The sequence below is a fragment of the Patagioenas fasciata genome, chromosome 8, assembly GCF_037038585.1.
Source record: "Patagioenas fasciata isolate bPatFas1 chromosome 8, bPatFas1.hap1, whole genome shotgun sequence".
Classification (NCBI taxonomy): Eukaryota; Metazoa; Chordata; class Aves; order Columbiformes; family Columbidae; genus Patagioenas; species Patagioenas fasciata.
Genome location: NC_092527.1, coordinates 13,228,616 through 13,252,851, shown reverse-complemented (window position 1 = coordinate 13,252,851; position 24,236 = coordinate 13,228,616). Strand labels below are relative to the sequence as shown.

At 37.0% G+C, this 24,236-nt stretch overlaps 1 protein-coding gene across 5 annotated transcripts in view; it reads left to right on the top strand.

Moving 5' to 3' along the window:
* Positions 1 to 24,236, top strand: part of GRID1 (glutamate ionotropic receptor delta type subunit 1) — a 518,675-nt gene that overhangs the window by 270,291 nt on the left and 224,148 nt on the right. For all 5 annotated transcript variants that reach the window (XM_065843450.2, XM_071811719.1, XM_071811720.1 and 2 more), the window contains one exon: positions 21,604 to 21,809. In XM_065843450.2, coding sequence (XP_065699522.1) covers positions 21,604 to 21,809 — 206 coding nt within the window. The remainder of the gene's footprint in view (positions 1 to 21,603; positions 21,810 to 24,236) is intronic.

The window sequence follows — 24,236 nt, the reverse complement described above, 5'->3', positions numbered from 1 at the left end:
TATTAATATTAATGTTTATTGTGTTCAGTAATTGGAGACAGACTTGAAATGGCATTTAGTCTTCTCATTATGTTTAACTGTATATTTTGTCTGTGCTCAAATGTCTCATTTTACATGAGAAAAGGAAGAGGTAAGATGACCTTTATGCAAACAGAGGGTTTGCAATTCCTTCCTACCTTAAAATATAGTAGTGCTCCTCACTGATATTTATAATTTGAATTTGAAGAGAGAAAATAGGAAAACTGGGCTGGCACTATAGTTATCGCTGATCTATAGTTTATGAAGGAAAGCAGCAAAGCTGAAATTGGAATTTTAGAACTCGGTTGAAGACTTTGACACCTCACTCTACCTAGTGAGCTACTGCCAAATAGATACACAATTGAATCTTTTTTATTCTAGATGACAAGATTTAAAATTAAATAATCATATTTCACTCCTAACTGAATTTTAGTGCTACTTCAAAAGGGAATGATTAATTTTAAATGCTTTCCTGGATATTCATTTCCTTTAAACTGGAAATTGCTATAATCAAAATGAAAACTCTTGACAGGGAATTTGAATGTTCTTCTGTTTCTCAGCATAACTTTGTTTAATAGACATCTACAGTTTACTGGAGAAAAGCCATTCTAATTTCTCACAGGAAATGAAAGCAATATCTATATTAAAACTTCAGCCTGCATGGTGAATGAAGGCTGGACTACATACTACTTTGCTCTTAAATGGTGCTTCATGATTTACTTCTCACAATTTATTGTGTGGAAATATAAGACTTCAGATAGATTACATGAACTATATGAGCAGACAGTGAAGATTTATTCCAATTATACGATTTAGATTGTTTTTTGAAAAATCATCTATCCTGGTAAAGTCTTTGCATAAGGTATTTGACTAAAGTCTACTCAACTTGTCTTTGGTAGCTATCCAGTAAGAACTATAATAAAAGGTTATGATTTCTTACAACAATTAAGATTGCCAGAAAGCTTTCGGGTAGCAGAGTATATTGTTGCACTTATACAAACACTGATAAAAAAGTCTCTGTCTGAAATAGTTTAGCAAGTTATTTAATGTGATTTTGCACATTTATACTTCTGGATTTTTTTGGTCATCTATAGTGACATTTTCTTTTGGGACAGGCTTCTCTTAGAATAAAATTGTGTTGTAGACCTGATATGGACTGATTTTTAACTGATTTCTTGTTTGTAAGTAGGAGTAGCCTGGAGTGGATCTTTCTTATAAGTTGAAAAATGGGCAAAAGTCTTGGTTCCTGTGTAAATTCCATACCCACAATCCTCACTTTTTGAGACTCCTGCAAAAAAGCCCCTAATTATGTTATGGTAATTGGTCATTTTTCTACCTGAACAACTCTTCCACAGCTTGAATTTCTTCCAAGGTCATTTACTCTGTTTGCTAGAGTGGCATATAACACCTCTTTTGAGTAAGCTTTTAATTTCTGTTGTGTAAATAATCACTATCTCCCGTGCAGCTTAGGCAATGTAGCTTTGCTTCAGCTGAATCTCTGTGGTGGTTGTTGTCTTTTTTGGTTTGTTTGCTTTAATTAGTCATTGAATAAGGTTTTATTAGTTCTGTGCATTCACTCTCAGCTTTTTGTTTGTCATTTACTAACACGTAGTGTCATGTACAGTCTGAAATTCAGGTACTGGACATGGCAGTACCATTCCCACCATTTGATTGATTGTAACCATTGAATCACAGCTTTGATTTATTGTAAGTCCAGGCAGTGAATGTGCATGATAGATCATGATGGTCATGATATTTCAGAAGTAAAGTTCAAATTATATTTTAAAAGAATTTTCCCCTCCTTTGAACCATCACATTTGTAATATTCCCATAGAGTTTATGGCAGCAGATGATCATAGTGATTGGTTCTTCGAGGATTCTATTATATTAGCTTTATTTTGCCAATATAGCTTTTTAATTACTGTTTTTTTTTTTTTTTAAATTATCAGCAAGAATTGATTTCTAGAAAGAATCACTGTTAATAATTTTAATAAGTCATTCAATATGAATCCTAAATTCCTTTATACTGGTAGTAAACAATGTAAGGGAATAGATTTTGTCACAGAGTGCAAATCATTTTAATCTACACAGTCCTTGGATATTGAAGATTTTTATATTGTTTGATTTTTAATATCATAACTGAAATGTGTGTTATTAGACTAGCTAGTATCTGGTTTTAAAGTTGAGCTGATGGTACTATTTTGATTGTCTTTTAGTACTGTGGGGTTGGTAAAATTCTGGGGCTGTTTTAAGACAGACCAGGGAGTGAAACAGCAACCAGCATTGGCAGAAGGCAGATGCAGTGGGTGACCTGTACAGCTGTACAGGGTTTTGTTGGGATGGAATTAACTCTCTTTGTAGTGGCCCATACAGTGCTGTACCGTAGCTTATGGCAAGACTTGCTGGTGTTCCAGATGAGAACTGAAATAAGGAACTTTCTGTAAAGGACAATACTTTATTTACTCAGTTTTAAAACATCTCCTAGTACAGCACAGCACATTGCCCTAGCCCAAGGATAGCATAGATAGCAGCTGAAACATGTTGTAAAGTGCATTGTCATACAAAAGGAGAAACACATCCAACTTTTAAATGGGCTACATGGAGGTTTAGTTGATAGACAAGGCAGAGAAAACAAAGCTACGGATATGTGTGCCTGTTCCCTTACATTATTGTCTCCTATTATAGAAGACTGCAGCAACATCCTAAAACATGAGATTTTTGCTCTTGTGTACCTCCACTTTTCTGAATCCCAAAGAATGAAGGTCAGTCTGTCCCTCTGCCAGGACTACTTACATGGACAGACCTGAGTACACCTTTCAATATCTAAAAGTGAATACCCATGTAACATCTCTTTTGTATCTTTAATGGTATCAGGTAGATCTGGTATTTCTAGGTCTTACTAATAAGCACCATCTCAAGTCTTCATCCAGTAATATTTAGGTCATGTCTGCTAATGACTCTTCCTCACTCCTAAATGAGCCAAACAACTTTGGAAAAAGTTTTTGACTCTTTACATGCTTCCATGTCTGACTCTTCTTGCCAACTGCTGCTTTTTCTTAGATCTTGCCCAAGAAGCAGTAGCTTTTAGTGAACATGTTTGTACATACAAATGCCCTTCTTGCATGGAGAGGGGAAGAGAGCAGGAGAGATAAGCAAATGTGTCAAATCAATCCACTTGGATTAAGTAGGTCTTAGAGCATTTGTATCTTAATGAAATAGAATGCAGGGAGTTTCTGAGCCTTTGGATGTGTTTTCTTACTGATCTATTTAAAGTCTGTTGATGTAGAATCTGGATAGTTTACCTGCCTGAGCGCATTTTGACTTACAATAACGATGTGAAAAAGAAATGCTCTTAATGATTCAGATGGGGAATGGAGGCACAGATATCCAGAATGAGATTATTTTCTTTTACAAAAGCATTAAGAATATTGAATTGCTTAACAGCTTTACTGGGACACAGACTAGAAAGTTCTGAAATTTTCATGAGGCATCTATTTGAAAGATCAGAGCTCTAAGTATGTCAATGAATACGTGATCCTGTGAGCCAGAGGTGGGACAGAGACCTGAAGGAAAGATCCAACTTCTACTGTGGTTTCTAATGTGGCTCTGAAGAATATAGAGTTTTACTCTAACGTTTTCTTTCCTCACCTGCCCTTTCTGCTTGGGTTTGTAATTCCTCAGAGAAGGAATCCTCTCTCATGAAGTGCTGACAGGACCTGTTGCTGGTTAGATGACGCGCAGATTAGGCCTTCATTGACTGTTATATCACAATGGAGTAAACACAGGATGATTTGATAATGAAAAAAGGTGAATAGTATGGATATTTATTCATATGTGCCTTCCATATTGGGAATTTGTTTAGATAAACTAATTATTGTTGAAAAGATTATTTTTTTTCTTCCAGTAACAGTTGGGAATTACGTATCTAAAATCATAGTTACACATATTATTACTCTTTGCTATTTAGGCATTTTTAATGTCTAAATGGAGTCTGAATGTCTTCAGTCTTTCTCGCTCGTCCTTCAGGAGCTATGCTTTTTTTTTTTTTTATGATAGTCACATGCCCACTTACATTGATAATAAGTATATGGAATTTAACTTTCTAATACTACAGCTATTAAAACTTCATAAAATTAATCACTGCCAATGTTATAAATCCCATTTTAATTGTTTTTATATTGCTAGGTGTTCTGTGGCTGGTGGCCAAAACATTCAACTCTCTCTACCTGTACCCTACTGTGTATGATGAACACTCAGTGTTTTTATAATTTAAATCATGGGTCTATTCATTCGAGTAGCCCAATACTTTCAAACTTTTTACCTAGAATTACTTTATTGTTTTCATCATAGCCCAGACACTTGGTGAAGGCTAACATCAGAACTTGAATATTTAGAAGCATGATAACACAATTCCTTAGATGAGTAATAAGAATGCGTATATTCATCCAGTGTATCAGATTTAATAAGCTTTATCATGATCAAAATCTGCTAGTACCAAAAGACTCCTTACCAGTGCTTTCTTAATGTTATTGCCTTTCCAAAATTGTTGGATGATATTTGCTGGAATGACCACCTGCAGAGAAGGGCATGTCAGCCTGACAAACACAGACTGGTGAACACACTTGGCTACAGATTATTCAGGATCAAGACAGCAGGAAATCATGGGAAAAAAAAAATCTGCTCCTGTATGGAGAGTTGGAATTTCTGTCTGTAGAAATTAAACATACCACCTCTGTCTAAATGGAATGTTTTTGCCCATTTCTTTCTCCGTCTGGAAATAGTAGGCCACACTGTCTTTTCTGATCATAGTCTGTGTCAAGTAAATGGAGGGGAAGGGAATACTATGCCAAGAGCTCACACCTGCTGAGTCTTAGAGTCCATGTGAGAAGTAGGGGCTACCATCCTCCCAAATGTGATGAGGTAATTTGGAGATGTGCTAGGGAACATCATAGAATCATGGAACAGTTTGGGTTGGAAGCGTCCTTCAAAGATCATCTAGTCCAACCCCCCGCAATAAGCAGGGGCATCTACAACCAGATCAGGTTGCTCAGAGCCCCGTCCAGCCTGGCCTTGAATGTTTCCAGGAATGGGGCATGTACCACCTCTCTGGGCAACCTGGGCCAGTGTTTCACCACCCTCATAGTAAAAAATTTCTTCCTTGTGTCTGCCCTGAATCTCCTCTCTCTTAGTTTGAAACCATTACCCCTTGTCCTATTGCAACAGTCCCTGATAAAAGGTCTGTCCCCATCTTTCTTATAGGCCTCTTCTACATACTAAAAGGTCACAATAAGTTCTCTCCAGAGACTTCTTTTCTTCAGGTTGAACAACCTCAGCTCTCTCATCCTATCCTTGTAGCAGAGGTATTCCAGCCCTGTGATTATCTTGTTGGCCTTTCTCTGGACCCCCTCCAACATGTCCATGTCTTTCCTGTACTGAGGGCTCCAGAACTGAACACAGGAGTCCAGGTGGGGTCTTACCAGAGTGGAGTGGAGGGGGCAGAATCACGTCCCTTGACCTGCTGGTCACACTCCTTTTGATGCAGCCGAAGATACGATTGGCCTTCTGGGCTGCAAGTGCACATCTTCCTAAATGCAGCAATCCTCTTTAGAATGAATTCCTTCTTGTAGGGAATAATCCTGACCTGATCACAATGGATTCTTAACCCTTTTCACGTGTTTGATCTTGCTGAAGCGGCACAATGGATTTTCAGAAGCTGACTGTTCAGTTTTTGAATTCTAGCCAGGTGCTACCCTACAAAGCAGTGATTGTCCAGTCCTGGGGAGGCCTTTGCAGAACAGAACACCCCAGCCACCCTGGATTCTGTCCTTCTCCTGTCTTGTAGATCTGCCTTCTCCTCCATCCTGCCATCACCTGCTGCAACAGCTCTGGGAGGCGTGGGAAAAGTAATGCTCTTGTGAAGCTGATGGGGACTGCAGAGAGGCATCTCTGGAGATGGAGGGAAGGATCTTGGCATCACTATTAATGAAATGTATGTTACAGTGTTGCCTGTAGCAAGGGAACTTTTAGGGTAAGTTGGTCTGCAAGACTGAGAACATGTGAATCAGGTGGGGCTTTGGGGACTCTCTTCTCCCCTGTCTGGCCAAGTCCCTTCCAGGACAGTGGTCACCCTGGTCATCTTGCAGTGCTTCGGACAGCTCTGCCAGGTACTTTACTGAATCCCTAAGGGAAGCACACTGTTTTAGAGTTACCTTAAAGTGGGTAGAGTCTTTTGGCAGGGAAAGGGAAGCTGTCATAGACCATTCTTGACTATATGATAGGATGGACTTAAAGGTGAAGGTGAGGTGAAAGTGAGAGTGCTCTGGTACAAAGGTGAGTAGATGGGGACAGAGTTGAGTTTAGAGAATTGCTCAAAAGCAATAAGAGACATTAAAGATTTGATAACCGCTGCTGTAAAGAATGATAAACCTTTATTTTGTTAAGCTTTCATTAGTTATATGCATGTATGGAAAGCACAAGTACAGAGTTATCACTTTCCATGTAGTGTTATCCCTAAAAATTGTATTGGATAAATTTAATGAACCTGCAGGATATGGACATTTTAATTTTCAGTCTAATGTGACTTTCAGCAGCTGTAGAGGCTAAAAAGAACCTGAGCAGCTTTAAAGGGGAGCTTGACTATTTTGTTTGTAACAGTAATCAGATTAAATGAAAAATTATTAGAGAACTAATAATAGATGTTCAAATATGTGTGTATATAAAACGTCAGAAAAAAGAGAGAGGTAGTATCTGTCTAAAGACAGAATGGTGTTCAACCTTGTGTTTTAATTCTCCATAGCATAACTTGTAATTTCACCTTTTCAGTCCTATTACTTATGTAGAAAACTGCATGCAATGGCTGCTTATATCTTTAAAGGTTATATTTGCAGCTTATTTTCATCTTTGCCCTGACAATGTCATAATAAATTATAAACACAATTCTAAATAGAAAAAAAAAAGAGAAATTCAAATCCTTGTCTTAGGAAAAAATCTACAGAATAGGAACTTCAATTTAGTGGGTTTTTAATTTTTTTCCCATATGTATAACCCTATTCAGTTGGATGAAGAGAATTGTAAATCAAAGTGATTATTTATTGCAACGGGAATAAGGGATAGGTTGGATACAAAAAAATAAAAAAGAAAGAAAAGAAACTAAGATATGAAACATCAGAGACTGTAGCAGATAAATATCACAAAAAATTCATTTGCAGCAGTGAATTATAATACCAGAAACAAGGAAAAGTTTTAGAACAGTTATTCTGTAAACTTCTTTTCAACATAACGTGTAAAACACAAAATTTTATCATTATGTAAATTGGTTTTGGTATGATTTACGTAACTCAAACAATGTGATACAGTTTTTGTGGGATATTGTCCAAATAAAATATAGATTTATTTTTTTTAATGTTTTTAACCTGGAGCTTTCAGAGTATCTGAGTTTATCTACTGGTTGTTTTTAAAAAGATATTATTTTATATATTAGGAAAGGAAGATTTCATAGTGAGGAAGGAATCAAGACAAATATATACAACTTAGTTTTCTTTCCTTGGGATAGATCCTTTCTGGAGTCATGGTATTGTCTAGTCATACAGACTGTGATACAGAGGCAACTGATTTACTTTCTTCTTAGTTTTGGATTATTTAGCATATATCTTTTCTTTTTTAAACTTCTGCAGACAAGCTGTATGAACCTCTGATAGAGATGAGATGGAAATTTCCACGAAACCTTGTATGTGCTTCCCCATACCTGCACAGTCACGTCCTCACATTGATGCAAAACTACCGAAGGTTTACTTGGTTTGCTGCTCGATTTATTTTTAGGTTTATATTTGCTTTGTTACCTTTACAAATATTTTTTTCAAAGTAACAGAAACGTTCACTGAATTAAAAGAATCAAAGATTTAAGGCCAGAATGTTTTTTTCGTTATGCAACACAAGCCATAGAATATAACCCTTTTGTTTTCAAACTAAATTTATGAGTTCTCCCAGCTATTGCATATCTTCTAGAAAAGTCTCATATGAGAACTTGTAAACATTTAATCTGAACCACCACATCCTAAGGGAAATTGTTCTAATCAGTTTGGTTACTTTCACTCGTTTAAGAAATGTGTTTTATTTGTTTTAGGATTGTTTTGGTTCAGATTCTGCTAGCAGACCTTCCCCTACTTTTTTTTCTGCTCAGTGAGTTGTCTGTCAGTTTTGTCCTCATTTAAATTTTTATTAGACTTAACCTTCTTTTCTATAGACAAAGGAAATTGAAGCTCTTGAGTCTCTCACAATAAAGCATGCTTCCCAGAGTCAATAATTTCTGTAGATCTGTCTTGGATTTTTACCATCACGTTTGAAGTGTGGACACTCGAGCTGCCAAGCCATGTTGCATTAGGTGCCTTGCTTGTGCTGGCAACTGGAGTGATACTAAATCTCGGAGCCTGCTTGGTATTTCCTGCTTACACTCTGCTGAAGGACTGACCTCCTCAGGAGTGTATGAGTCTCTTTCTCCATCCAAGTCAATATAATGTAGTAAAGACTTACCACAAAAGTAACCACTGAAATCCTTTTCAATTATAAGTTTTCAAACAAGACTTAGAAACAATTATTTAACTTTAAATAATTTAATTTAAAATTATTATTTACTGGAAGAATCCTCCACAGCAACATCTTTTCTTTTCCTATCTGTACTTTTGGAAGTCTAGGAAAACAGGCTGTCTGAGCTTGAGAAAGCAGTGGCATTCACAGAGGAGGAAAGTTGCACTCTGTTTAGTGTCCCCTCTTTGGCAGTGAATGTACGATTCACAGATATATTGGGAGAGGCACAGTGAGAAGGGGACCTCTGGCCTTTTGAGGGACAAGAGAGAGGAGGAAGAGGAGGAGCTGGCATCTATGTGGAAACAGAGAGATGGTGGTGCAGAGGGAAGAGTTTTCTAAAAGTGCAACTTAATAGGTTTTGTGAATGAGATCATCCATGTGGATGGGTGCTTGTCCCAGAAAACTGCACATTACCTGAAGCCTTGCACAGTGTGGCTGATGCTTGATTCCTGAGTAAGCATTTAAAGCAATATGTAACTTTGCTTCTGAGAGAAGGAATCTAACTGCTTGAATACAGAACAGACATTATCATGGAAGGGTTACCTCCATTGTCTTGACTCTTTGTTGTTATTATTATATAAATATATTTTTTCACCTGCTAATGGAAAGATTGTTCCAGTTTTCTAGAATCTAAGCTTGAAAGAGGTGCTGTGGTATTTTGGCTGTTCATTTGGACTGTTCTCAATAGCTTTTGGTGTGTGGGGTGTGTGTTGATGGTGGGGTTTTTTGTTTGATTTGTTTGTTTGTTCTTTTTCCTTCAGAACCAGGTCAAAAATGTAAATGAAGTAACAGGCGTGAGGACACACTTCAGTTTGTGTTTGTTTTTTCCTGTCTATTCTTTAGTAGTTGCTAAAAGAATTTGCCTCCATATTCCCATGGCTCTCTTCAGTGTCCAGTTCTTTCATCTTTGCAGTCAACCTTGCTATCTCTCTTCGCATCTCTTTAGCCCATGGGACCATGCACTTCACTAAATCCACTGCAAATTTCAGGTGATTCATTCTCTTCTCTTTTAAGTAGGTTTTTTACTCACTGTCTCTTCAAATTGTCATCAGTATACTGCAAAGTTCAAGAAGATTTTTTTTTCCCTCCTAGTAGGTTTTTCCTCAATTAACTAGTCCATGTTCATTCTAATATTCCTCCTTTGGCTTCTGCACTTAAATTCTAGCATGTTTGCTCAAGGGAAATATCTTTATTGCTTGTTATTTATTGCTATTGCAATGAAGTCTTGTAACTCCCTCCCTGCCTCGCATACAACAGAGATTTAAACAGATACTAGCGTTTTTGGTAGGACTTTTCCTAGCTGAGACTGTGAAAGAGTGCTTATATCATCCTAGGTAAATCTCTCAATATTGTAGAATCAATAAATCAGTCATTGATGACTCCAGATGAAAAGGAATGACGGCTCTATAAGAAGACACTAGGGACTTACTCCACTCTTTAAAAGAAAATTAAATTGTATGTTTCATCAGTAAAATATAAACCAGAAAAATCACAGTGATATAAATTCATGTATGTAGATATGATCCCATTGTACTTTTATGAAATAGGATGTGGGAGTTAACATATTGGAGAAAAATGTGAATACACAAATCAGAGAGACATAAGCCAGAAAGAACAGGAAAATGTTGTCTGTCTTTAAAAACAAACAAACCCCAAACCAAACAAACAAAACCCAAAACAAAACATCCAACCAACCAATCAAAAAAAAAAAAAAAAATCCACCAAACATTCCAACAAAATGACAAAATGACAAAAACAAACAAACATCAAACAGCTTGGAAGACTTGGTAACAGGGACTAAAAGAATCAGGATACTATTATAATATAGCCAGGAACTGGAGAAAGTGATATTTTTAGTATTAGACTCTTTTTGCATAAAAAGATGGTGGGGAGGGGGAAGGGAAGGAAAGGAGACCCTGCTGTATGAAGAATTTAATCCATGACCTCCTATCTCTCAAGAACCAAACTTCCAGTTCTCTCTTTTTTCTCATGTTAAAGCACATTTTGCTGGTCATTCATTTCACGCTTTTGAGCAAAAGAGCTGTGTTTGTACAAACACTGAATACTTGTTTCCAGGGGAAAAAATGATTCTTTTTCATGCAAACAGTAACTAGTGTAATAGAGCCTCGGAGGTGACTGGGATGTGAGGTTTCAAATGCTGTCACTAGATACTCACAGCAGTGGTTCTGGGGACATGTCAAAAGAAATGAAGTGTGAAACTGTGTCTGCAACCTCTTGCCAGGAGGTTTTGGAATAAGGGTGTTTCCAGCAGTTTACACGGCTGTCTCGTTCCCTGAAGTTTACATCTATATCGTCTGCGCTGCTGTGGAAGTCATTGTAGCTATATGTCAGGAGATGCATCTAAATAAAAATTAAGGGTGAGAAGGAAGAAGGTGCAGATGAAGTCGGTTAATGTATTCAGCACCCAAAAGCAACCTCATGATAATGAGAGGAATGATTATATAAATGAATGAAGAGATTTGAAGAAATACCTGACTGGAATGAACCTCATTTTTTCTAAAATGAGGAGATTGAGACAATAAAATAACAAAAAAGCCTAAGGTGAACAAAATAATTTAGTGTCATTTTGCCTTCCAAAGATTTCCAGCTGGCACTCTTAAGTGATCTTTCAGAGAACTGGGTCACGTTCTCCTGACAAGGTGTTTCTCATCAGGCCCCCCCCAAAGTTATTAATTATATTAACCATACATATTTCAGACAGAGAAGTGCTTGAAAGTATTGCATAGTATCAAAGCACTTTGATTATCATGATGATTAAATTCAAACCTCATGACAACTAAAAGAGGCACTAGCTATACCTGGAGCATGAATGAGCTAGTAGAATGAGAAATATTAGTCTTTATCTGGTCATTTTATGATCAATTACAGCATGTGGAAGTTATCTTAAATCTATAAAGAGGCAGAGTTTGATGTGTTGTGTCCCGGGAGTAAAAACCTGGGATTGATTCTACCTGGAGTGAGGAGCAGAATAAAAGACAAAAATAAAAACTCTGTATGTTAATCTGGAAACCTACAGCTGGTTCATCTGGAGTTCAAATACTTTCCATTCCTTTATACTGAAATATCACGTGGTTAAATTATTCTCATGAACTCAGCAGATCTAGGCTTTTCTCAGGAACTGTAATATGTAAAAGTGATATGAATTTACTGGTTCTATTTTTAATGTTTTATGTTTTCCTTTCATTGCATTGTTGTAATATAGACTTTTCTTAAGGAGAGGGTTCTGTTTTTCCCTCTCCAGCTATTCCACAAGAAAAGAAAAAGAAGAGGTCGGTATATATGTTAAAATCTCATCTTTACCTGATTAATGGATTTTTAGATGCCTGGCAGTAACATATTATCCTATCTTTTCTGGCATGACATCTTGTCCTCTTCCAAGCTATTGTTTTATTTAAAGTAACTGAAATTAGCACAGTGTCTGAGTCTGTGCACTATGTTAAGACGTGCAGATTTGCAAGTACCTGCATAGTGCTGCTCAGAGATGTTCTTCACAGCCTTTTCTGAGGATAAAATTTTTCCCAGTGACATTCAGAATGTCTAATTCTTTTCCAGTAAATTAGAAGACATTAGCTAAGGAATTAAGTTAATTAGGGGGGCAAAAAAATAGACCTCACCATTCAAATGCTAACCTTAGGGTAAATTGGACTTCCTAACTGGCCTTCATATAAATGGCTGTAATTAGTGAATAAAAGCTTCTCAGATTTTGGACAAGTTGCACTGAAGCTTTGAGTCTCGCAGTCAAGTTTCAATTTAAATTTGCTGAGTCATATAGCTCTCATTTCATTTACTCATAAATATATGTAAAGGAGATGCTATAGCAACCCCTAATTTTATAAATGTTACCAAAGTGAACTGAGAAACCTGAATAGTTCTTGCTTTTAAATGTTAAATTTTGTTGCCCTTGTCCAAGCACTTGGGTATCTTTGAGTGTAGGTTTCAAAAGAGCTTTCTAGGTAGTTGCAACTGGAATTGTTTTGAGATTGCTGCTGAACTAGGGGGTGGTTTTGACTAATGAACAAAGGACTCTCTTACTGAATCTGAGTGTATTTAGTTACATTTGTGTGGGACACCCTAATGGAGTAAAAAAATTCTGCATAGCATTATGCTCCCATTTTCCCATTAACCTTTTCTGTAGCTGCAGTTTTAATGAAGAGACACTCTATTCCTAAGTCTGTAAATATTTCTCTTTGCTGTTGCTCTATAGAAATATCATAAAGAAGAAAAGCTATTGTTACAGATGGCTGTTAGTTTTCAAATGGAGTGCTTCACTGAAACCTGGATAATTGCTCTTGTGCCTGGGCACAGGTGAAACGAGTCATGGGCATGTTTGTCAAGGGCAAGTTCACAGTGCCTTCCCGAGCAGACTTGTGGTTTGGAGAGGAGGGTTGCACAGGAGGATTTTTTAATTTTATTTTATTTATTTTTTTAAATAGCTGTTTAAAGAATGAAGGGCTTCACATCTGGGAAGATCCAAGTGTATTCTATGCATTTGAAGTGTTTTTCTTGATTGCCATCACAAGAATAATCACAGTGTGTAGTAGCTCTGTGAACACTGAGCATGTGGGAGGAGACTTGGCACTGAGTTTCCTCACGTGAAGCTAAATACGCACTTGAATGTTTGTAGAACTAAGACTTAAAACATCTAATTTCTCAGCCTGTTAAAAACGTGTTACTTTTGTTTACAAGATGATGGGTGGAGAATCTTTTGGCACTGATCTTGATACAGTATACCACCACAGTGTTATCAGTTGTCTTTTCAGTAATCATTACTTGTTATTTTCCAAAAGCATGGAGCTAACAGAGGAATGCCTGAGAAGGTTTTAGCTGATGACAAAGTATAAGCACATCCATATTTTCATTTTCTGACGTGTTGGTTTTGGTTTCGTGGTGTGTTTTTTTTGTATGTGATGTGTTGTTAATTTTTGTTTTTTTCCTTTCTTCCCCCTCTGGGATCAGAGTTGTGTTATTGGAGAGTGGACTACTTGTATCTGCCATCATGCTAAAAGTAGTTGTCATAATGCAAATGCATAATTGGCAATTGTTTTTTCTCTGTTTGTTATTGGCATATTCCTACAATAGGGACTAATTGACAGTCATTATATGTGACATGAACTTAGTTTTTCTTTCAACTCCCTCCCTCTCCTGCCAAGAGATTTGTTATCTCAGTAGGGATCCTTCTCATCTTGCTTTTAACAGAAAAAACTGGAGAACAGACAAGTCTGTAATTGATTTTTGTATCCTTTTGCGTTTTTGTGCAGAGTTTTAAGTTTTATAGAGACTGGATTGCAAAAATGGGCTTCAAAAAAGCGGAAAAAACCGCATCCTACTTTAATTTCCTAATTTTCCACATTCAATGTCTATATGAAAATGCACTTGGTGAGTCAAACAGCTAACCAAGGAAATTGAACTTCTGATACCACCATCCTCTTTATAGCCTGATAGACCTCATTTAAGTAAAATAAAGATGACCAGGGGATGGTTCTTCCTGGGTTCTGAACTAAAAATGTGCGCACCATTGTCCTTAGCTTGCCAGCAGGTGGCCAAATGTTTGCCAGGTAGTTCAGGATCAGTTTGGTAGGGCAGGTGAGCTCAGTCCCAGGCTCAGGTCCCGTGTAAGCTGGAGTCCGTATGGTCCATGCAGTGGGGCGACGCAGAGCCTTACTGGTGACTGCAGCCTGGCGCTGACATGGTCAGTGAGAGCTGTGCTGATGATGAGAAGGCTCCAAGGCAAGGTTTGGATTCTGTGTCCCTGTATCAACTTGTACTGAACACTCTGAAAAGCAAGCAGTGGAGTGAAACTGTGGCACCTATTGAAGTGACATCTGTAGTTCTCAGTGTAGAAGACCTGAGATACTATGGAATTAACATCAGTAAGGACTTGATTGTCTAAAATCTGAGATCGGTTGAGAAATAGTAACCTTAAAGAGAATCTCTGTTTCCTCAGCACAGACTCCATCCCTAGGTGATGCCAACAACATGAGAGCTGGCAACTCTGACAGCCTTCCTGCTACTTGTGTGCCAAGGGCACCTTACTTGTACTTGAATCTACAGAAATACTCCAGTAACAGAAAGTTTCTTCAATAGAGAGTTGAATTATTATTTGGGTGACATGTAGTTAAGTAGGTATAACAACAAATAGCTCCTGTAATGCGTATTTATAGTGTATACTTTATTGTACTGTACAGGTGTTTATAAAGTACATTGAGGTCCTTAGCTGAAAGGTGTTGTATAAATGCAAGCAATAATTATTGTTACACTTGTAAAAGTTTAAGGTCTTCCTAGCAGTAGCCTTTCCTCAAGGGGGGTTTTAATTTCTTTATCTGCAGTAATTTTATTGTAGTCTCTCTTGAGATCAGAATGTGCAGTATTTAAAGTTGATTTAAACAAGAGGGAGACTCACCCTGCAATCCATTAAAACAGGATGTGCTTCTGCTTTCTCTTTGCTGGACACTGAACTGCACACACATACAGAATGAATCTCTTTCATATTCTCAGGTGATTTCTGGTTTTCTCTGAATGAGAAGAGATACGTTTTGCCTCTCTATTTAAGACATTTCTGTTGCACATTTGCATTTGCTTACCCCTAGTTTAGGGTCTCACTTATGAAGGACATACTTCATGTGTCAAAAGTACAATAACAAAGCCTACAATACAGTAACATCTTCTTAACACTAACAGCATTGGTGTTAAACCAGACAAGCTTACAGCCCCAACTCCCTAAATGGACATTATTAATTCAGATGTTCATGTAAAATAATATGGCTTCAGGAAGGTGTATCTCAGCCCTCCAAAAGAGGAAAGCTGTGTTTTCCTCGTGTTTAAAATTGCTTGTACCCAACCGTAGCAATTCTTAAGCTCAATAATTTAATGCAATAATTAAAGTTAATATAGGTTAAAAAAAATTGGTTTAACTTAGGATTTATCTCAGCAAATACATAGTTTCTGTCAATATATCTATTTTTGTCTTGTAAAGAAGATAAAGCAATAATACTGCATAGTGTCTTTGAAGGTATTTTAACGTACTAATAGCCGCAGCGGGATGAGAAGATATTACACCTCATTTAAGTGGTTTACCATTGGGCCAACAGTTGGCCATTTTTGCACTTGCAAGAATTAAATGGATGATTTGAATGGAAATGTTAGTTCTTCAGTGTATTCCCTTTTTACATCAATTGCAGCATACGTCCATATTTCTTCCAGCAGTAATGAATTTCCTGAGGTGTTTTCCCTTGTGCTTTTGAATGCTAAGTGTTAAAATACAGCATGAGAGACCTGTAGTTGAACTTTCATGCTAAAAGTGAAAGGGCTGTTGTAACATTTAAAAGGCTTTTGTGCTCCTGGGCCTCCCGGGAAGCTCCAGTTACCTTCAGACTGGATCACCTGTTTCAGGTATGAAGCATCAGTTGTGCACAGTAACTTTTAAATATTTTTAATAATGATGTCTGTCTTCTACGGTAAGTTGAATCTGCAAACATCTGTGTGTGCATGCATCACATCTAGCTTTATGATGTGCTCTGTCCCTTTCCCATCTGTTCAGGAGTGAAAATCACTATGATTTGTCACTATTCAAAGTTCTTTTCGTATTTAAAAGCCTAATAACAAAATCGATGCAGGCAGTATAACTGCCTGATAAGAATTTGCTGCAGCCATTACACAGGCTTCAGCCTTTGATATAACAAGGAGTTCTAAATAGACCTTTGCATTTGATTAATCCTGATACTTGTATCAAAACACATGTGGTGAGATCTTCAGTTTCTACAGAGAGATAGTCAAAGGTCAGCCTGTGATCTGTATTTAAATGGCAAAATAATGTTCCCTGTATGTTTGAAAGAGTACATTTCTGATAGCCTGTTTTATTATTTCCAGAAATCTGCAATTTCTTGCTTTTCTCTCGTCTCTTTGAGAAGAGGCTGTGCAGCTTATAGGTCTGAATGTCATTAGGTAGTGCCTGCTTGGTCAGGCAGTGCAGGTGCTGGCGCATTACTTTGTGCTTGATTAATGCTAGGAGAACTCTCCAGGAGAAAAAGGTGTAAAAAGGGGAAAGGAAAGTCCTATGGAATCCTGAAAATTCCGGATTCTACTTAAAATGCTGAAGGTGAACTGACCTGGATGCTCATAGTTTACACAAACTTGAAGGGAAACTGTGCTGTTCAGTGGAGTAGAAAGCCATTGAGGGTTACAGGATAGAAATACACCCGTGTAGTGCGTAGAAATACACAGAAAGCACACCTGCCTGAGGAATCCCCTACATTGTGAGCTGTGAATCATTGGGAGAATGTTAGAGAGAAGTATTGTCCCACGATTGCTCCTATTTTACACTCTGTTTATCAGAGACACGTTATAGAGCTTAGCAGAGCTCCTGGCCTTGTATAGCTGTTTTAATATAAGCTGAATAATTAAAAAAAAATCCAATTTAATTCATGAGTGTATTGTACTTGCTATTATATGTACTTGCTATAGTAACTATTACCTAGTTACTGAAAGGGTATGAAATTATTTCTCGGTGCTTCTTTAGCCTTGCCTTCAGCTCCAGCTTGGTGCTTCAGTTTGCTTCCTGCTTCTTGGCCATGTGCTGCTGCTATTTCTGTCAAGTGGGGTTAGGAACTGGTGTTGGAAAGACAATATATTGCTCTACACCTCCTCGAGATTCCTTTCTACAGTGAGCCATTCTTAAAGGCCAGCTGTGCACACAGTTGTTTCACACACACACAAAAATAGCTTAAAGCTGCTTGTGTCAAGGCCAAGAATCAGATCTTGTAAGTTTATGAAAGATTAATGCTCTGCGAACTTTTTTTTATACAAACAAGATTACAGATAATATGAGAAAAATGAATTACTTTCTAGATGACAGTAAGCTTTACATATAGGTAGCTAATGTCACATCTAGTTCTTTTATACAATGTTTATGTACCAGTCTATCAGCACAATGATCAGTCTAACCTGCAGCAGGAAATGATACATTCCATTATTCTTTGTAGTACAATAGAGCCCTTTATTTATGGCAAGCTTTAGTTTTGCAGTCACAGTGACAGCATTAGTATCTTAGCAGTGTATCAATGCTTTTCTTACCTCTTTGTAATAGCTATCCCCGAAATTGTCTCGTTCTTCTGTTGTCAGACCTGAACATATGGTAGATCTGCCAGTGTTAGGGAGGAGTCTCTTGGCCACAGAGTTTCTCTCTCCAGACAGATGTAACAGAAGAGCCACAAAGTTCAAAAGTTCACTTTTCTTATGAAGCTTTAGTGAGTTATTTCCATTTCCAACCTGCTAATTTCATGTGATCGTAGTTGACACTATAGTATTTTAAACATATGCAATTATTATGTGGTTTTACTGATCACTTTTATGAGAAAGGCTCACCTGAGTGCATTTTGTACAGTGTCATTTTCCTTCTGGAGCACAGGTGTTGCATTGTCTTCAGAAACTGATGTTCTCTAAAGAGAAACTTTCAAATATTATCTCTGAAATTCTGCTTTGCATGTTAAGCATGCAAAATCAGGTGGGTAATTAGATAATTTGAATAGTACTATGTGATTTTTATGGCTGAATATAGGGTGCACCCTGAACAAAACTAACTAATTGGAAATCTGAAGGCAGGGATAGTTGTAGGTTGTGTAGTTACATCAAACTGGTCTTTCATATGTCAGTTGTTCTAGACAGAAGTGTTTGATTGTGATTGAGTTTGGATCACTGTTCTTTTCCTATAAAATATGAAATAAATGGGCCAAAGGAATTATTTTATGACTAATAATTCAGGATAACACTCATGTTAGAATTTAAGTTTTGAATGAAAAAGTTGCTGTCAAGATTACAAGAGACAGAAAGCACATATATTTTAACAGACAGAAGCATTTATAGAATCCTTTATTTTTATTAAACTCTGTGTGCATTTTATGACTCCTTTTAGTGTTGAAGAAAATGAAGGATTAACTGCCCTAAGTTATGAGAAGTAGGAAGAAATTAATAACTGTTTCTGTGAATATTTCTGTTTGAGCAGCCATGGAACAAAGTTTGGGTTTTCTTTTAGATTGCATGGATTTGTGATCTACTAAATGGGGTAAAAAAAATGAGGGCATCAAACTCACTCTCTTATGTGATATGTCAGATAAAATAAAACTGAGCTTAATTCATTATGATTTATAAACAGATGCTTCTGCATATGTACATGTGTTTGTGTATTTATGTTCCGATATATTTTAAGAAATGATTGCCCTCTTGGTAATGATTGCAAATAATTATTTATGAAAAAAGAGCCCATTATGTAGGCACCTAAAATTGTCAGTCACATCTGAAAACACTGCTCTTCAGTTCCCACTTCCACCTCTGAATTCCCAGCAAGCTTTCTCCTCCTCCCTAGTGTCACGTAACAACAGGCACATCAGCCTTGAGGAAGACAGAGTCTTGCAGTTCTTTCTAATTGCCAACACTGAATAAATTCACATTCACTTATACTTGTGAAAAACTGGCAGATTGTCTTTGTACATTTGAACTTGGACAGTCTCTTCCATCTCAAATTTTGCTTTGTTCTCAAGCTGGAAGAAGTCTGAATCCATTCAGTTTTTCAAACTGGGAAATAGGCTGTTTTCCTTGGGGCTAACAAGGGAGTGTAAGGGAATACAAAATGCTCTTCCAAGTCCAAGCAGTCTTACTATGTTCATCATGTATTTTTGCACTGGTCTATGACAATATTTCTAACCAGTAGTTCAACAGGCCAGCTGAACACATAGGGCAAAAAAGCTGAAGAAATATCAACACTGTTAATCTTTTGTAAAGAGCTTTACTTTGCACAGTGATAACTCGGTATGCCTACACAAAAAGACGAGTCATTACTAAACTATAAAAAGGGGAACTTTGTTACTGCTTATCGAGCACTGCAGTAGTTCTGAAGGACTAAACGTCATGAAAAGAAAAATCCTTGTTTGATGTATCAGAGATCCATAAAGTGAGCATAGGTATGGTAATGAATGCTAGTTTACTGAATTTAAATTAGCAAAATCCAAACTTAGCTTGACAACTTTAATAGAATACTTAAACCTGTAAACAATAGCTCTTTGTCACTGTTAATATTTCATCACACCTCCAATATTTAGCAGTTATACAAGTGCTTAAATTTTCTGGCATTTTCCAGAAATATCCACATAACAATAAACCCCTTCCTTGCCTCAGTGACTCAGGATTTTAGAAAGCAAGCAGGTCTAGCAGGTATTTGACAGCGTGATAAAACTGCTATAGATTTGCTCAAGTCACCAGGAAAACCCTCAAAAAGTCGTATTTCCTGATGGGGGGGTTGGCTGGGGTGATGATCATATCAACGCCAGTTAAAAAGTCAATGAAGAGTCTGCTGTGGTTGGCACATCCCTGGCTTAATTTCTGTTTCTTTCTGATGCTTCTCTGTCATTCAGCTGTTTTCTGAAGCTGAATTAATCACAGTAACAAGCATTCTAATGTTTGCGTAGAAGTACAAAGCTATTCACAGTAACTTTCAGTGCTTTCTTTTGGATTGAATGTTTGCTAGTTAACTTGTTGACTCTAATACGTTGCACTTGCACACAACCTGAATTCTTCAACTGGTGTATCCTCACAAAGTGTTACTTGTGTCAGGTTTCATACAATGTTTTTTAGGGGAAGAAAAAAGTAGTTTCCATGTATATTCTATGGTCAAACAACACTAGGACAGATGGTGGTCTAAGAGCCCATCCAGAATGGGCAGCAAGGGATGCTCCTGACTTGAATCAGACTGGTTTTCAGTCCTCTGACTTAAGCAGTGTCTGTGGTATTGACACTTAAAATTTAGTTACAAGTTTGTTATTTCCAGGATTTAAAAATCCTCACCAGCTGTTACAATCTACTATACAGAGATTGTTGGCGTACTTATAGTAAAGTTTTCTGAAGAGTGGGTTTTATTATGAGAACAATAAATGTACTCTAACTTATAGAATTCATCTTCACCCACAAGCTGAAATTTGGTGATAAAAACGTGAGAAATGAATGTGAGAAGAGGGTTAAATACTTTCTTATTCAAGACAAGTTATACATGTTTCAGATAGAATTAAGGGCTCCTAATGACGTAGTACAGATGTGATCAGGTCACTGTTAATTTTGAGAGAAATCTGGTTCAACATAAGGTCTGACCTTTTTCTTGTTCTAAATTTCACTGCAAAATAAATCTCAAACATTTATTCTAGAAAAATGCGGAGAGTCATGAAGACAGACTACAGTTTGAACCAGCAGATTCATCATGAATATAATGTAAAATGTGTGTTCCTCCATGTTAATGTTCTAAAAAAAATATGGTTAGAAAAATATATTCAGCCTGAAGTTGAGGGGCAGAGCTCAAAGGAGCAGGTTTTGAAGGGACTTGTTTGCATGATTTCTCCTACTGAAATCCATTTTTTCTTTTTTCTTTTTACACTGTAATATATCCTAATAGTTTGGAGCTTTGAGTACTCTTTCATGGGTTTACAGGTTGATGGTCAACCTCTGGTCAGGGAAGTTATTTATAGACTGGGAAGAGAACATAAGAGGTCAAAAGGAGGGCCGTGTATATTCTGGATATTGTAATGTTGACATGGAAAAAGCAAGTGTGATCTTATGTAAGACAGGTTGAGGTAGAAGGAAAGAAGTTTAGGAGCGAAGTGTGTTATTTTGGGGTGAGACTGTCTTTGTGCAGTGTTAAGCCCTGTGGCCTTGAGCCTCTGAGGGGAGGTATCCATAGCCAACCAAATACATCAACTGTCTCTTAAGAGTCACTCAGAGACCTCTGGGGAAAGGTAATTGATGGTCTTTACCTGTTGGCATTGACTATGAAAGGGAGCTGTGAAACATGGCTGTGTGGAATACTGTGTTTCTGACAGAACTGCAAGAAAAAGTGTCTTTTTGCACCTAATTAGTGTCGCTTGCCTAATCAGTGAAGGTTGATGAAATGTTGTTGTTTTGGTTTGGTTTTTTTCTCCTCACCCCTTACCCCTTCCTGTGTTACAGATATACGTGGACTGCAGGGATTTCTTGATCAGGCTTCAAGACTGGGACTTGATGTATCATTACAAAAAGTGGACAGGAACATCAGCAGAGTCTTTGCCAACCTGTTCACTACGATGAAAACAGAAGAGCTGAACCGCTACCGGGACACCTTGCGAAGGGCTATCTTACTCCTAAGCCCCCGGGGAGCCCAGACTTTTATTAATGAGGTCAGTGCACAGGTTTTTTTTTTTTTGTCATTAACATTTCAGGAACATATATGGGGGGATTGGACTAGATGATCTTTTGAGGTCCCTTCCAATCCCAAACATACTGTGATACTGTGATACTGTGAATTATGTGATATCTTGCCACGTTTTCTGAAGCGGTAGATTTCGACAATGCTGTTTGGTAAACATCAAATAAGACTGTCGGACTCTAGTGTTGGAGAATTGAAATATCAGGTATGCCATGCAATGCATACTTTGTGGTTAATGCAAATGGGACATCATGGGCTAGATAGACGTTTTCCATATAATATATACATCTCCATGGGCCAATTATTTTTTCTCTGGTTGTCTTCCATGCTTTTGACCTGGATTTCAAACACTGAGTACAAGTTACCGGAAAACCTACTTATAGTCTGTTAGAAATGAAACTTAATGTGCCTGAGAGAGTCATCTTTACTGTGGAAATCTCCAATGCATGTTAAAAGGGCATGTTATTGATGTTTGAAAGCTGAATCACAGTGTTTTTATGAAGTAGAAATTATGGCTTTCCTTTTTTTTTGATGGTTTCTTGAAATCAATGGGGCTAATTAGGACAGGAAAGTAGCTGTTGGGCAAACTTTGTAATAAATGCTGTGCTATGGGCTAATTTTTTGGCATTAGTTCATAGATCCAGCTTTCAAAATGTTAAATAAAGAATTATTTTACAGAACTTTATATGTCAGAGTTGAGAATGAGAGTTGGATCCTCAACATAAGTTCTCATGTAGTCATTAGATAAAAATTTGGCAATGAAATAGGTTTTTTAATTATTTTTTTTTTTTTAGCTAACCAGGGATAAAACTGAACCAAGAAATTAAAATGTGGATGAAACCTGCTTCCAATTATCAGTTTTGCTGCATCATAGTCTGTTAAATTAAAAAAAAAATCAACTTAAATTAGCTAATTAAGTTTTTTTATCATATTGGCATAAGTAAATTCTCCATGTTTATGTTGATCGGTGATTTTTTAACAATATGGTATAATTCTATCACATAAGTATTTTTATATAAATAAATAATATAATTTTAATAATTAATAATATATTTTATCAAATAGGTGGCTTGGTAAAGACTGAGCACAGGGACAAACTCTACTCATGTTTGTGTATACACAGGGATCTTCGGTAGTGGAATGAGGGAATAAGTGTTCTCAAAGCATAGAAAGCTATACACAACTCAGGCAGTGGTTTTATTTGCTTCATGGCAGGCCTCCAGCAAAAATACACTTTGCTTAGTTTTCCGTTGAACCCTAACAAAGTGTCCAAACCAGATATTTAAAAGAAATCAACACGTGTTTTATTCAGACCCATGCTGGGGAGAAAGTCCGTCCCTCTTCAGTGCACGAGGCTCCAGAAATGTTTGTAAGAGTTATGTGCATGCACTGGCAGGACCCTGCAGTCTCTCAAGTGTAAGGGCTAATGTATTAAACTGTTTTACTACTCGCTTCACCTTAAAGCAGTGTGTATTATAGGCATTAAGGCTAATGATCTTGATGTATTTCCAGATCCCTGCAGGACTTTAACTGTGGGCAGAAATGAAAAGTAATTTATTTGGCAATCTTCCTGTATTGAATCTTGATTGATTCAGAAAAGCTTGATAAAAGAAAATTTAGATCTTAGAAAGGAACTCTCAAAAGGCTTGAGAGGTGAGGTGCACGGTGTAGGGAAGAATCCTTTACTAGTGGCGGCTGGGCTTTTGTTTCATGGGGAGTAATGGTACCTGTGATTCCTCAGTATCTCAGTCAATAGGTACAATTTCAGATTGTCTAGAATAACAACTCTCAGCTTAAATAAAATATGTATTCTAACGTAATTTGCAGAAATACATCATTCAAAATATGCAGCAGTAAGTGCCTTCGATGGGTTTGCAGATTTCCATAATTAGTAAATATTTCGTGCTATAGGTACTATATAGCTGTATACTGACTAGTGTTGTTACCAATCCAGTATTGCATCTTGGAAGTTGTTTGAGGTTTTGAAACAATTTATCTTTTCAGTTTTCAGAAAACAATTGGGGTCTCTAAAAAAAAAAGTAAGTAGTAACTTGAGAAGAAAATTCATAGACTTCATTTTTAAATTTCCTTTTTCTATTTTAGCTCAAGTTACAAATAAGAACTTAGGAAAAAAAAAAAAAAAGAGAAGAAATTGGATTTAAAGGTTTTTTCCCATAAATTTCTGGAAATGGAAAATTCCAAGTGAAAAAGAGGTTCCTTATTAAGATTTTCAGTTTTGCCTAATTGGTATTTTGTAGCAAGGGAAACATTTCTGAAAAACTTCAATTAGATCTTATTGAAGTCTATTTACTAATAACATATCTTCATAAAAAACAGGTGTTGCACACAAACCATCCTGTGGAATTCAGAACTGAAGAGACTTTCTTGGACAGTGTCT